This window comes from Rana temporaria, chromosome 3 (assembly GCF_905171775.1).
Source record: "Rana temporaria chromosome 3, aRanTem1.1, whole genome shotgun sequence".
NCBI lineage: Eukaryota > Metazoa > Chordata > Amphibia > Anura > Ranidae > Rana > Rana temporaria.
In genome coordinates this window covers 46,984,695-46,999,087 of record NC_053491.1, presented here as the reverse complement: position 1 = coordinate 46,999,087, position 14,393 = coordinate 46,984,695, and the positions used below count along the sequence as shown (strand labels likewise).

The 14,393-nt window shown below is 48.8% G+C and overlaps 1 protein-coding gene across 1 annotated transcript in view; it reads right to left on the bottom strand.

The window, feature by feature from the left end:
• The window catches only part of PDIA3 (protein disulfide isomerase family A member 3), a 31,039-nt gene extending 24,027 nt beyond the window's left edge, over nt 1-7,012 (bottom strand). Inside the window, exon 1 of the mRNA XM_040342506.1 lies at nt 6,748-7,012. Within this exon, the coding sequence (XP_040198440.1) occupies nt 6,748-6,896 (149 nt within the window). The 5' untranslated portion in view covers nt 6,897-7,012. The remainder of the gene's footprint in view (nt 1-6,747) is intronic.
• Between the last annotated feature and the right edge of the window lie 7,381 nt (nt 7,013-14,393).

Here is a 14,393-nt window from a genome sequence, read left to right as displayed (position 1 = left end):
ATATTTGTCCGTTTGAGAAATCGGCATCGCCCGATTTTTATCCAAATTAGGCCGATATTTTACATGGCCGCTAGCGGTGCCACGGATCCGGAGCTAGGCCGAGGCCTTTCCTGATGCTGTGACCGCGGCGGCAGCCGCGGTCACAGCATCAGGAAAGACCGCGGCTTCGGCCTAGCTCCGGAGCCGCGGCCATCTTGGTACACCCAGCGCGGCGGCCTTCCTCTCCATTTATGCCCACAGAGGAGGAGGGGGCCCGTGCTCGTGGGACACACACCGCTCTGGTGTCTAGCAGGTGGGGGGGGTGTCTATACTGGAGGGAGAGGGTGACAATTTTTTTGCACCCGTGCCAATTAGTGCCACCTTCCATCCAGTGCCACCTGCCAGTGCGATCCAGTGCCCCCCACCATTGCCAACTAAAGCCACCAGTGCCACCTGCCAATGCCAACCAGTGCTAACTATTGCCACCCAGTGCCAATTAGTGCCACCTGCCAGTCTGTGCCACCTGCTAGTACCATCTTTCAGTGCCAATAAGTGCCTTCTGCTAGTGCCATCTTCCAGTGCCATCTAGTGCCACCAAAAAAAAATTAAAAATAAATCGGCCTAAAATATCGTCCGCAAAAATCGGCAGCCCAGATTTCTAAATATCGGCATCGGCCAGGGAAAAAACCCATATCGGTGGACCTCTAGTTACAGTCTTACCAAACAATTGTACAATCAACTTTAGATCTAACAAAACTCAGCATCTAAACCAGGGATCCTCAAACTACGGCCCTCCAGCTGTTGCAGAACTACACATCCCATGAGGCATTGTAACACACTGACATTCACAGACATGACTAGGCAGGATGGGAATTGTAGTTCCTGAACTGGAGGGCCGTAGTTTGAAGACCCATGATCTAAACTATCCAATTCATTCCCAAATCAGACAGGCCCCTGCAATACAAAGTTGTTGGTGTCCAATGTAGATTGTACAATCAGATTGTAACGTGTGGGGGTGACACCAAGCTACAATTGGATCATACAATCTTTGTACAAACAAATCTACCAAAACCAATACGAGGTCCCACCTAACGTATATATTCATTTTATAGCCAATCAGGGAGGCCGTTCTGCTAAAAGATGTAAAGGAGATTGTACAATCAGATTGCAGTGTGTGGGGAGCCCATAGATCTCTATATGATCTACAATGACATTATAGGGAAGTTCTGCATGCAGAGATCTTCCTCCCAGACACACAATATAAAGTCACAAAGACGTGACCCACAATGAGAAGCTTAGAGAGTCACATCAATCCGATTGGATGATCATTTTTATTACCGGAATGTTCTAGAGAAATAAATTGTATTTAAAAAGTAGATGGATACAGAAGTGCCCACACATTCCAATAGGAGAGCTCAGATCACTCCTCGTATCCTGGAGGGGGAGGAGAGATCCGACAAGCTGGGCCACACGCCAAGCCAATAGAAAGAGGCCACCAAAGATCCTGACAGCCAACCAAAAGCAGACACCACAGCAAGGCCACACCCATAACGATCAGACAGAGCAGAGTGAAGCATGCTGGGAAGGGAAGTCCTCTGCAGGGGATTCCTCATTGTACAGAAGGGAGAGCCGGGCTCCTCGGGACTACAAATCCCATCCCCCCCTCCCAATCTGACAGACACTCGGGAGAAAGTGAAACAAACTCCGATACAAAACAGAAAGTTCTACAGAGGAAACCCCCTTCTTTCATAAGACTAGGAGAAAAGAAGAAACGATGGAACCACCAAACTCCTTCCTGAGAGACGTACAATACATTATTCTGTGTTCAGATGATATCAGTAATTGTAACAAATCGAGATTATATACATGAGAATCCAGATCTAAGGAGAGGGCAACCTTATATCCCATAAACAATCAACCCTCCCAGGGCAAGGTGACCCCACACACTATACAATCTGATTGCACAACCTCCTTTAAGGTGACTGTATGCTACACAATCAGTATAATCTCCTTTAATATCTGAGCATACATGATGCAATCTGATTGGTCAACTTTAGGAAGGAGTTTCTACAGAGACTGAACAATCCAATTGTATAGAGTATGATCACCTTTGTAAGGAGATTGTACAGAGATTGTGTGGTCACTGTGATGAGAACTGGACAGAGTGTCAGTATATGTACAAGTTCCTTAAAAGGCAACACAATATCTGTACAATCATCTTTAGCCGTATACCGATTGTGACCTTTCAAGAGATTGTACAGATATTGTATAGACACATTTAGGGCACTTGCATATGCCAATCAGATTGTATAGTCACCCATAAAGAGATTGTACGATCAGAGCATATACAAGCTCCCTAAAGGTGACCACACAATATACAATCTCCTGAATGGTGACAATCGGTATACTGTGCGGCCATGTTAAAGATGGTCAGCTTGTACATTCTCGGATTGTACAATCTTATGGGTGACCCTACACTATACAATCCGATTAAACAGTCTCTGTAGAAACTCTTTCCAAACTTCTTAAAGTTGACCAATCAGATTGTATAACGCATGGTGGTCTCAAACGAGATTGTACAAGAAAACTATGCTTTACAATCAGACTATAGTGCACAATCACATAGGACCCCTTTCACAGTGGGGCGGTGCGGGCGTTGGTGGTAAAGCGGTGCCAGTTTTAGCCCTTATAGCTGCACTTTGATGCCACTAGCGGGGTGTTTAACCCCTCAGAAGAGGTGAAAAGCACCCACTTAGCGTGGCTTTCAAAGTGGTGCCCATTAATTCCAATGGGCAGGGGAGGAGCGATGTGTACAGCGACCCCCCACACCGCCCCAAAGATGCTGCTTGCAGGAGTTTTTCCCCCCCATCCCACAAGCGCAGCGCCCCCATGTGATAACACTCGGGATCTCACACCCGAGAGACATGAAAGGCGCAAAAACGCCTGAGAAGCGCCCCAGTGTGAAAGGGGTCTTAGAGATTTCACATACACTATACAATCATTGTACCATCTTAGAAGTAACCACACACTACAACACATCGATTGATTGTTCTCTGTACAAACAGATTGTATAATGTATGTATAATGTATGGGTCACCCTAAAATTGCATATCATGCGGTCAACTTTAAAGCAGAGTCCCACTCAAAAATGGAACTTCCGCTTTAAGTGATGGTGACCCCTGACATGCCACATTTGGCGTGTCATTTTTTTGGGGAGGGGGGGTACCCTCTTTACAGGCACCCAGCCCCCACTTCCTCCCCTGGCACCGGAAGGAAGATCACTTCCCCCTCCCTCCAATCTTCTAGGACACGTCACAGGTCACAAAACACTGCCCAGTCATTCACAGCGCAGTGTGCGCCCAGCTGTGAAGTCACGGCCGGGCACCCACAGAATGTGAGCGCCACGGAGAGAAGCAAGACTTTGTACACCCGCATGGCTGGAACGCGGGACAGGCGAGTGCCCAATTATTAAAAAGGTCAGCAGCTACACTTTGTATAGCTGCTGACTTTTAAAATGTGTGGAACTCCGCTTTGGGGCACTGGTACATACACCGATTGTAAAAGTGGCCATACACTATACAATCCAACCGATCTGGGTTTAAACAGCAAGCCTAGGTTCACATTGGAGCAATTTGAGAACTCAAATCGTATTGGCAAGTCGCAGCCCATTGGAGGCGATGGCACCGTTTCAATCAGTGTGCACCACTTCTGCCGATTTCAGGTGCGACTTCAATAGACATCTGTGGATGAAGCCACACAAATGTCTATCAAGTAGCACCTGCCATGGCGCCGACCTTGCTACTTCACACTAAAGTAGTGCGATTCCAAAGTAGCATCAGTGTGAGCCAGGGCTAAGAATGTATAGTGTACGGTCACGTTTAGGGAGATTGTACAATCAGATTGTCTAGCGCAGGGATATGCAATTAGTGGACCTCCAGTTGTTGCAGAACTACAAGTCCCATGAGGCATAGCAAGACTGACAGCCATAAGCATGACACCCGGAGGCAGATGCATGATGGGACTTGTAGTTTTGAAAAAGCTGGAGGTCCACTAATGGCATATCCCTGATCTAGTGTATTAGTACCTTTACCTACTAAAGATGAGGATAACCATTCCACCTTTATCTTCCTCCAATCAGACGGCCTTAGTCCAGTACAACCCCCAATTATTCCACTCCTAGTACAGAGCTGTTGCTGGTTGGGCCCCCATTATAACTGCATCAACCCCCCCCCCTCCCAATTATCTCTCTATGGGTTACCTATCCCTAGATGTCACATCTCAGGGGAGCCCAGCCTGACCTCCATTGCTCAGCCTGCAGCCCAGAACAACCCCCCCCCCCCCCAATCACCACACACACACACACACACACACACACACACACACACACACACAAAGGGAGGCCTTGGCTGTGTGTACACACACACACACACACACTTATCAGACATGCTGGGTCTTGTGTCTGGACTCCTCCCCCGCACACCGAGGACCCGCGCCATCACAGCCACAAGGAAAAGGACTGAATACTCATCACACACACACACTGCAATCTGATTGCACAGACTATGTAGAGGAAGGGCCCGTGTGATTGGATAGTTTAGTGGATCCCATCAGGGATCAGTAGCTCTAAAAGCAGATTACAACCAGTCAGAGAGAAACCCAGACATGGGGGCCAATCATTGCAAAGCAGGGGAGCCCAGCCAAGGACCATTCACTGCTATGCAGGGCGAGGCCTAGTCACCCAATACTATGCAGAGCCCAGCCACCCCCTCCCATACATTCCTATGCAGGGTGAACCTAGGCTATTACTATTACCCACCCAGTACTATGCAGGGCCCAGCCACAGTACCCATCTAATGCTATACAGGGCAAGTCTAGTCACCCATTACCATGCAGAGACTAGTCACCCACCCAATGCTATGCAGAGCCTAGCCACATTATTACCCACCCAATACTATGCAGGGCCCAGCCACCGATCCAATGCTATATGCAGGCGAGCCTAGGCACACTATTAGCCACCCAATGCTATGCAGGGCCCAGCCACCCTACCCAATGCTATGCAGGGCCCAGCCACCCTACCCAATGCTATGCAGGGCCCAGCCACCCTACCCAATACTATGCAGAGCCCAGCCACCCCCTCCCATACATTCCTATGCAGGGTGAACCTAGGCTATTACTATTACCCACCCAGTACTATGCAGGGCCCAACCACATTATTACCCATCCAATACTATATGCAGGTGAGCCTAGGCACACTATTACCACCCAATACTGTGCAGAGCCCCGCCACCCCCTCCCATACATTCCTATGCAGGGTGAGCCTAGGCTATTACTATTACCCACCCAGTACTATGCAGGGCCCAGCCACATTATTACCCATCCAATACTATATGCAGGTGAGCCTAGGCACACTATTACCACCCAATACTGTGCAGAGCCCCGCCACCCCCCTCCCATACATTCCTATGCAGGGTGAGCCTAGGCTATTACTATTACCCACCCAGTACTATGCAGGGCCCAGCCACATTATTACCCATCCAATACTATATGCAGGTGAGCCTAGGCACACTATTACCACCCAATACTGTGCAGAGCCCCGCCACCCCCTCCCATACATTCCTATGCAGGGTGAGCCTAGGCTATTACTATTACCCACCCAATACTATGCAGGGCCCAGCCACAGTACCCATCTAATGCTATGCAGGGCAAGTCTAGTCACCAATTACTATGCAGAGACTAGTCACCCATCCAATGCTATGCAGAGCCTAGCCACATTATTACCCACCCAATACTATGCAGGGCCAAGCCACCGATCCAATGCTATATGCAGGCGAGCCTAGGCACACTATTAGCCACCCATTGCTATGCAGGGCCCAGCCACCCTACCCATCCATTACCATGCAGGGTGAGCCTAGGCACACTATTACCTATCCCATTACTATGCAGAGCCCAGCCACATTATTACCCATCCAATGCTATATGCAGGTGAGCCTAGGCACACTATTACCCACCCAAAACTATGCAGGGCCCAGCCACAGTACCCATCTAATGCTATACAGGGTGAGTAGTGACCCAATACTATGCAGCACCCAGGCACATTATTACCCATCCAATGCTATATGCAGGTGAGCCTAGTCACCCTACCCATTCATTACCATGCAGGGTGAGCCTAGGCACACTATTACCCACCCAATACTATGCAGGGCCCAACCACAGTACCCATCTAATGCTATGCAGGGTAAGTCTAGTCACCCATTAGAATGCAGAGCCCATTCACCTTACCCAGCCCAATTCTATGGAGAGCCCAGCCAACCATCCAATACTATGCAGAGCCTAGTCACCCTACAAATCCATTACTATGTAGGGTGAGCCTAGGCACATTACCCAGGGCCCTCTGATCCCTGCAGTTTTGAATTGTATTGTGACTGTACTGTCTTCCCTGATGTAAAGCACTGTGCAAACTGTTGGTGCTACATAAATCCTGTATAACAATAAAATTACCCATCCCATTACTATGCAGGGTGAGCCTAGGCACCCTATCACCCATCCCATTACTATGCAGAGCCCAGCCACCCACCCAATACTATGCAGAGCCCAGCCACATTACCCATCCAATGCTATATGCAGGTGAGCCTAGTCACCCATTACTATGCATATACCCCTCTACTATGCAGGGCCTAGGCACAGTAGCCATCCAATGCTATGCGGGGTGAGCCTAGGCACAGGGAAGTATTACAGAAGGAATCGCTCAGCCTCCCCTCCCCCTCTTACCAAGGAGCGTAGAACTCCACCAGGATGATGCTGAATTCCCGCACACTGGCCTCGAAGTCGTCGTCGGTCAGGTCTATGACATCGGAGGCCCAGGCGGCGTGGAAGGCTACACCCAGCAGGAAGAGGGCGCTGAGGAGGGATCGCGTCATTGTGTGTACCGGAGAGGAGAACCGGAGCTCTCAGCTGCACTGCCTGACCTGGACTAGGAGGGAAGCCGGGGAGAGGAGGGACACAAAAACCTGCCGGAAGTACCCGCGGCCGGACCTGGAGCCGGAGTGTGGCAGCTGCTTATTGGCCGCTGTCAGGGGACGTCAGAGGCCCGGGCGGGGACTCCACGCTAGAAACGGAGCTGGGCGTGACAGCGGCCCGTCAGCTTGGGAGTGGCGGCCATACGGAGGGGGCGGGGATGGTTGCCAGCCAATAGAGCGGCTGCTAGGGGATCACGTGTTTAAAGGATGGCGATGACAGCATGGAGGAGATAATGCTGTGGTGTGCGCTGATTGGAGGAGGAGGACTCGCTGTGTGTGCCATGTGCGGGGACAGGGCTGAGGGCTGGGGATGGGTCTCCTGTATATCATATATACTCCTATATACTGTACATACCTATATATATAATAGTATATACTCCTATATACTGTACATACCTATATATATAATAGTATATACTCCTATTTACAGTCCTATATACTATCCTATATACTGATATATAAGCGTATACTCCTATATAAAAATATATACATTCCTATATATCTATAATAGTATATACTCCTATATACAGTCCTATATATATATATATATATATATATATATATATAAAATAGTAAATACTTCTATTTACATTCCTATATACTGATATATAAGAGTATACTCATATATATAGTATATACTCCTATATACTATGGGCCAGATTCTCAAAAGAGATACGCCGTCGTATCGCTGAGTCTGGCCGGTCGTATCTATGCACCTGATTCTTAGAATCAGTTACGCATAGATTTCCCTTAGATCCGACTGGCGTAAGTCTCTTACGCCTTCGGATCGTAACTGCATATTTAAGCTGGCCGCTAGGGGCGTGTACGCTGATTTACACTTAGAAATATATAAATCAGCTAGATACGCAAATTCACGAACGTATGCCCGGCCGACGCAGTACAGATACGCCGTTTACGTTAAGGGGAGTTCCAGCCAATATTTATGTTTATTAAAAGTCAGCAGCTACAAAAAGTGTAGCTGCTGGCTTTTAATAAACATACACTTACCTGCTCCAGCGTTCCAGCGACGCGCCGGCCGGGGCTCCGCTCCTCTCCCCCCTCCCCGGCCGGCGTCTTCATTGTCACTGTGGGCACCCGGCCGTGACAGCTTTCGGCTTCACGGCCGGGCACCCATTGCGCATGCGTGAGCGGAACTGCGCATGCGCGCGCGGCCCGGCGCTGTTTGATTGGACAGGCGATCGACTAGGACCTGTCACGTGTCCTAGGCGATCGCCTACAGGGAGGGGCTGCCAAAAGGCGATTAAGCTTAATTGCCTTTGCAGCCCCTCGGCGGAAGGAGGAAGTGGGACAGGAAGTCCCCTTCTCCTGAAGCCCCCAACCCCCCCCCCCCAAAAAAAATTACATGCCAAATGTGGCATGTAAGGGGGTGAGGAGTGGGATAAGCGGAAGTTCCATTTTTGGGTGGAACTCCGCTTTAGGCTTTTCCCGGCGTAAAGTTACCCCTGCTATATGGTGGCGTAAGTGCAGTTTAGTTAAAGCGGTTCTCCACCCTAAAGTGGAGTCCCGCTGATCGGCACCCGCCCCCCCTCCGGTGTCACATTTGACACCTTTCAGGGGGGAGGGGGGTGCAGATACCTGTCTAAAGACAGGTATTTGCACCCACTTCCGGCCACACGCTACGGGCAAAAGACGGGTTTTTCTGACTTCCCGTCTGTCGCCCGTTGTGTGCTGGGAACACTCGGCTCCCAGCACACAGCGTGTGAGCCAATCGGCGGGCGCAGCGCGACTCGCGCATGCGCCGTAGGGAACCGGGCAGTGAAGCCGCAGCGCTTCACTTCCTGGTTCCCTCAGCGTGGATGGCGGGGGGAGCAGCAGAGAGACGAGCGATCGTTCGTCCTCTGCTGCGATCAGCGCTGGACTCCAGGACAGGTAAGTGTCCTAATATTAAAAGTCAGCAGCTGCAGTATTTGTAGCTGCTGGCTTTTAATATTTTTTCCCCATGGCACATCCGCTTTAAGTATGGCCGTCGTTCCCGCGTCGAATTTAGAATTTTTGACATCGTTTGCGTAATTCGTCCGTGAATGGGGCTGGACGTCATTGACGTTCACGTCGAAACCAATGACGTCCTTGCGGCGTACTTTGGAGCAATGCACACTGAGAAATTCCACGGACGGCGCATGCGCCGTTTGTGAAAAACGTCAATCACGTCGGGTCAGGGTTAATTTACATAACACACGCCCACCTCTTCACAATTTGAATTAGGCAGGCTTACGCTCACTTGCCTGTAAAAGTTGCGGAGGCGTAACATAAATAGGATACGTTACGCCCGCACAAAGATACGCCATTCTACGTGAATCTACCCCTATGTATGCTCATATATATAATGGTATATACTCCTATTTACAGTCCTATATGCTCAAAAATACAGTCCACTTCATTATACTATGTACAGTCCTATATACTCCAATATACTATATGCTCATACATACAGTATCTCACAAAAGTAAGTACACCCCTCACATTGTTGTAACAATTTTATTCTATCTTTTCATGTGACAACACTGAAGAAATGACACTTTGCTTCAATGTAAAGTAGTGAGTGTACAGCTTTTATAATAGTATAAATTTGCTGTCCCCTCGACACACAGCCATTAATGTCTAAACCACTGGCAACAAAAGTGAGTACACCCCTAAGGCCTCGTACACACGAGGGGATCTCCGCTGTAAACGGTCCGCCGGACCGTTTCCAGCGGAGATTCCTCCTCCGGATTTGGATCCGATGGCTTGTACTCACCATCGGATCAAAATCCGCGCGGAATTCATCCGCGGTGACGTGTCGCGCCGTCGCCGCGATGATGATCATCGCGGCGATGTGCGCGACGCTGGAAGGTAAGTATTTCCACGCATGCGTCAAATCATTACGACGCATGCGAGGGAGGGGAGCGGACGGATTGATCCGGTGAGTCTGTACAGACCACCGGATCAATCCGCTGGACCCCATTCAAGCGGATAAATTTCTTAGCATGCTAAGAAATTTATATCCGCTTGAAATCGATCAGGACGAGAAATCTCCACGGATAAATATCCGCTAGGCCGTACAGACGACCGGATTTATCCGCTGGAACTGATCTGGTGGTGTGTACGAGGCCTAAGTGAAAATGACCAAATTGGGCTAACATTTGCCATTTCCCCTCCCCGGTGTCGTGTGACTTGTTAGTGTTACAAGGTCTCAGGTGTGAATGGGGAGCAGGTGTGTTAAATTTGGTGTTATCGCTCTCACTCTCTCATACTGGTCACTGGAAGTTTATCTCGGCACATCATGGCAAAGAACTCTCTGAGGATCTGAAAAAAAGAATTATTGCTCTACATAAAGATGGTCTAGGTCTAGGCTATAAGAAGATTGCCAAGACCCTGAAACTGAGCTGCAGCACGGTGGCCAAAACCATACAGCGGGTTAACAGGACATGTTCCACTCAAAACAGGCCTCGCCATGGTCGACCAAAGAAGTTGAGAGCCCGTGCTCAGCGTCATATCCAGAGGTTGTCTTTGGGAAATAGACGTATGAGTGCTGCCAGCATTTCTGCAGAGGTTTAAGGGGTGAGGGGTCAGCCTGTCAGTGCTCAGACCATACGCCACACACTGCATCAAATTAGACTGCATGGCTGTCATCCCAGAAGGAAGCCTCTTCTAAAGATGATGACCAAGAAAGCCCGCAAACAGTTTGCTGAAGAAAAGCAGACTAAGGATGGGTGGGTTCGGTTGGCAGGGAGAGGGTGCATTGCGGAACCTGGCCTTGGGGCAGCAGGGAGAGCAAATCCGGCTTTGGCTGCACAGGACAGTGAGTGAATTAATGGGAAGTGCTCTTGGGTCTAGTATGGATTTGGAGGGGACCCCCCACGCCAAAATGTAAAAAAAAAAAAGGCGTGGGGTCCCCCCATACCACGCCCTTATCTGATCATGCAGCCCGGCAGGTCAGGAAAGGGAGAGGACAAGCGAGCGCCCCCCTCCTGAACCATACCAGGCCACATGCCCTCAACATGGGGGGGGGGCAAGGGACTCTGCGGGCAGGGGGCTTATTGGAATCTGGAAGCCCTCTTTAACAAGGGAGGCCCCCCAGATCTCGCCCCCCCCCATGTGAATGAGAATGGGGTACATTGTACCCCTACCCATTCACCACAAAAAAAGTAGTGTAGTGTGAAAAAATACAGTAGACAGTTTTTGACAAGTCTTTTATTAAAAATATCTTCCTCTTCCCTGCTTTTCCCTCTGGTCTTCCTCCATCTTCTCCCATATCTTCCTCCTCCAGGCTTCTCCTTCTCCCGCTTCTTCTCCAGCTCTTCTTCTTTTTCCTGTCTTCTTTGTCCGGTGTGCTTCTTCCTCTGCCGCCTCCCTGGCTGACAAACCTCCTCCCGCTGATCTGTCCACACCGATGTCAAGCATTTCTTAGATAATGATGGGGGCTTGGCTATTGGATGACGTCATCAAGAGGCCCTGCCTCTTGTGACATCACCGCCCGGGCATGATGGGCCCGTCACATCACAAGGGGTGGGGCCTCTGGATGATGTCACCCAATGGCCACGCCCCATCGTTATATAAGAAATGCTTGACATCCGCGCGGACAGATCAGTGGAAGGAGGATCGTCAGCCGGAGAGGCGGCAGAGGAAGAAGCACACCCGACAAAGAAGACAGAAAAAAGAAGAAGAAGAAGAAGCGGGAGAAGGCGAAGCCTGGAGAAGGAATCTTTTTTCAAGATTTTTTTGCCGGCAATCATTTTTCTTAGATTCAGAGGGGAAGCCCGCTGACAGCTGATGACTCATCGGTTGTTAAGGATGCGGTGGCCAGATTTCCGACCTTCTCTTTAGTAACCAGTTATATACAGGGAATGTACAGTTAAAAAAAAAAAAAAAAGAAACGCAAAATCGCAGTAAAAACACGGGGGCAGATCCACAAAGAAGTTACGCTGGCGTATCTATTGATACGCCGCGTAACTTCTAGTTTGCTCCGGCGTATCTTTGTTTTGTATCCACAAAACAAGATACGCCTGAAGCTGTGCTAGATCCGACTGGTGTACGTCTTAGTACGCCTTCGGATCTAAGGTGCATATTTCCGCTGGCCGCTAGATGGCGTTTACGTCGATTTCCGCATGGAGTATGCAAATTAGCTAGATACGGCGAGCCACGAACGTACGTCCGGCCGGCAAATTTTTTTACGTCGCTTTCGTAAGGCTTTTTTCGGCGTATAGTTACCCCTTCTATATGAGGCGTATCCTATGTTAAGTATGGCCGTCGTTCCCGCGTTAAATTTTGAATTTTGTACGTTGTTTGCATAAGTCGTTTGCAAATAGGGCTTTGCATAGAATGACGTTCACGTCGTAAGCATTGGCTTGTTGCGGGTTCATTTCGAGCATGCGCACTGGGATACCCCCACGGACGGCGCATGCGCCGTTCAAAAAAAAACGTCATTTACATCGGGTCAAGACGTATTTACATAAAACACGCCCCCATCACATCCATTTGAATTGCGCGCCCTTACGCCGCCAAAGTTACACTATGCCGCCGTAACTTACAGCGCAAATTTTTTCAGGATAAAGAAAATACGCTGTAAGTTACGGCGGTGTAGTGTATCAGAGATACGCTACGCCGGACGCAACATTGCGCCAGGCTACATGGATCTGGCCCACGGTATTTGCATTTTGGATGCAGATCCATTGTAGTCTATTCCATGCAAAACGCTGCATTTTGTGGGGAAAAAATTCTACAACCCTTTTCAAAAACACAGAGGCACGGAAATGCATTGATGTGAACGTGTTACATAGGAACTCATGTTAAAATAATTCCAGGCATTTCTGCAAAATGCATCAAAAAGCGCATTAGTGTGAGATAAAATAAAACAAATAATGAGAAAAGATTTAAATGCCCATTTCATAAATAATAATAAAAAAAAAAATCCACACTTACTGTAGACAGCCAGTTTGGCTCCCCACCCCCCTTTTATCTTTGCTCCATTTTTTTGGTCTTTCTATTCCCCATTTCATTATTCTTCCTGTCATTATTCTGGATATATTATCTGACAGAAATGGTATGTTACAAATCACACAGAAAGCACTGAGATGTATATAATTGCATACTAGATAATTATGAAGCACACATCGCTCTCACTGCACCTAAGCTGCGCATCATATCACATGTCACCTGCAATCTGCTGGGCTTTGTGAACTCTATTTGCCATAATAACATGTCACGGTACCTCCGGGGCCCAGCCAATCAGTGTAAGTCAGCTTTTATCCCACATCCCCATGGACGACATCTGAGTGTATTTGATGTGTGTAACAATGAACAGGATTTATAACTGAACTCCGGTATTGAAATACTGTATATTCCTCAAAAGTTACAGCCGTTATAAATTCAAATGCTTTTACAAATCCAGTTATTGCTTTGTAAAAATAGCAGTGAGATCATGGCTGTGCTGTATACAGCTTCTGCAGAGAGCAGAGCTGTGGGGGAGGGGCCAGCAGGCCCCACCCACTACAGGCTGCCTGAAGAAAACTGCAGGAGGGGGCGGAGACAAGACCAGTCACTCTGCACAAGAAGAGAGAGCAGCAGGGACTGGTCTTTATTACAGGAAGTTCCTGCACAGAGGGAAAGTCTCACACTGGATGACTGCACAGATCTGGAAGAAATACGCAAAACACACCAAGATTCAAGGAGAAATACACAACTTATATTTAGAGAATATGTGAGTTCAGATTAGGTCTATGGAAAGTACATATAGGCCCGGATTCACGTAGCACTTACGCCAACGTATCTCAAGATACGCCGCGTAAGTGTCAATGTGCGCCGTAGTTTCTATGCGCCGTGCCCATATAACTAGATACGCTTGAAAATAGGCTTCTTCTGAACGACGTAACTTTCCTACGCCGGCGTATCTTGGGCGCATATTTACGATGGCCGCCTCATTGCTAGTATGCAAATGAGGGAGATACGGCGATTCACGAATGTAGTTGCACCCGGCTCATAATATACGCGGTTTGCGTAAGGCTTACGTCCGGCGTATAGTTATTCCCCATCTATGAGGCGCAACTCATGCAAAGGTTTGGACCAGGGAACAGCCGTCGTATTTTACGTTGTTTCCGTAGTAGTACGTGAATAGGGCTGGGCGTAGGTTACGTTCACGTCGTATCTTAGGGAGTATTTCCGACGTGATTCTGAGCATGCGCACTGGGATACGTCCACGGGACGGCGCATGCGCCGTTCGTTTGGCCCATCATTTGCATAGGGTCACGCTTCATTTAAATGGATCACGCCCACTACCACCTACTTTGAATTAGGCCGGCTTACGCCTACGATTTTACGTTACGCCGGCGCAACGTTAGGAGCAAGTGCTTTGTGAATACTGTGCTTGCCTCTCTGTGTTACGTCGGCGTAGCGCATATGTGC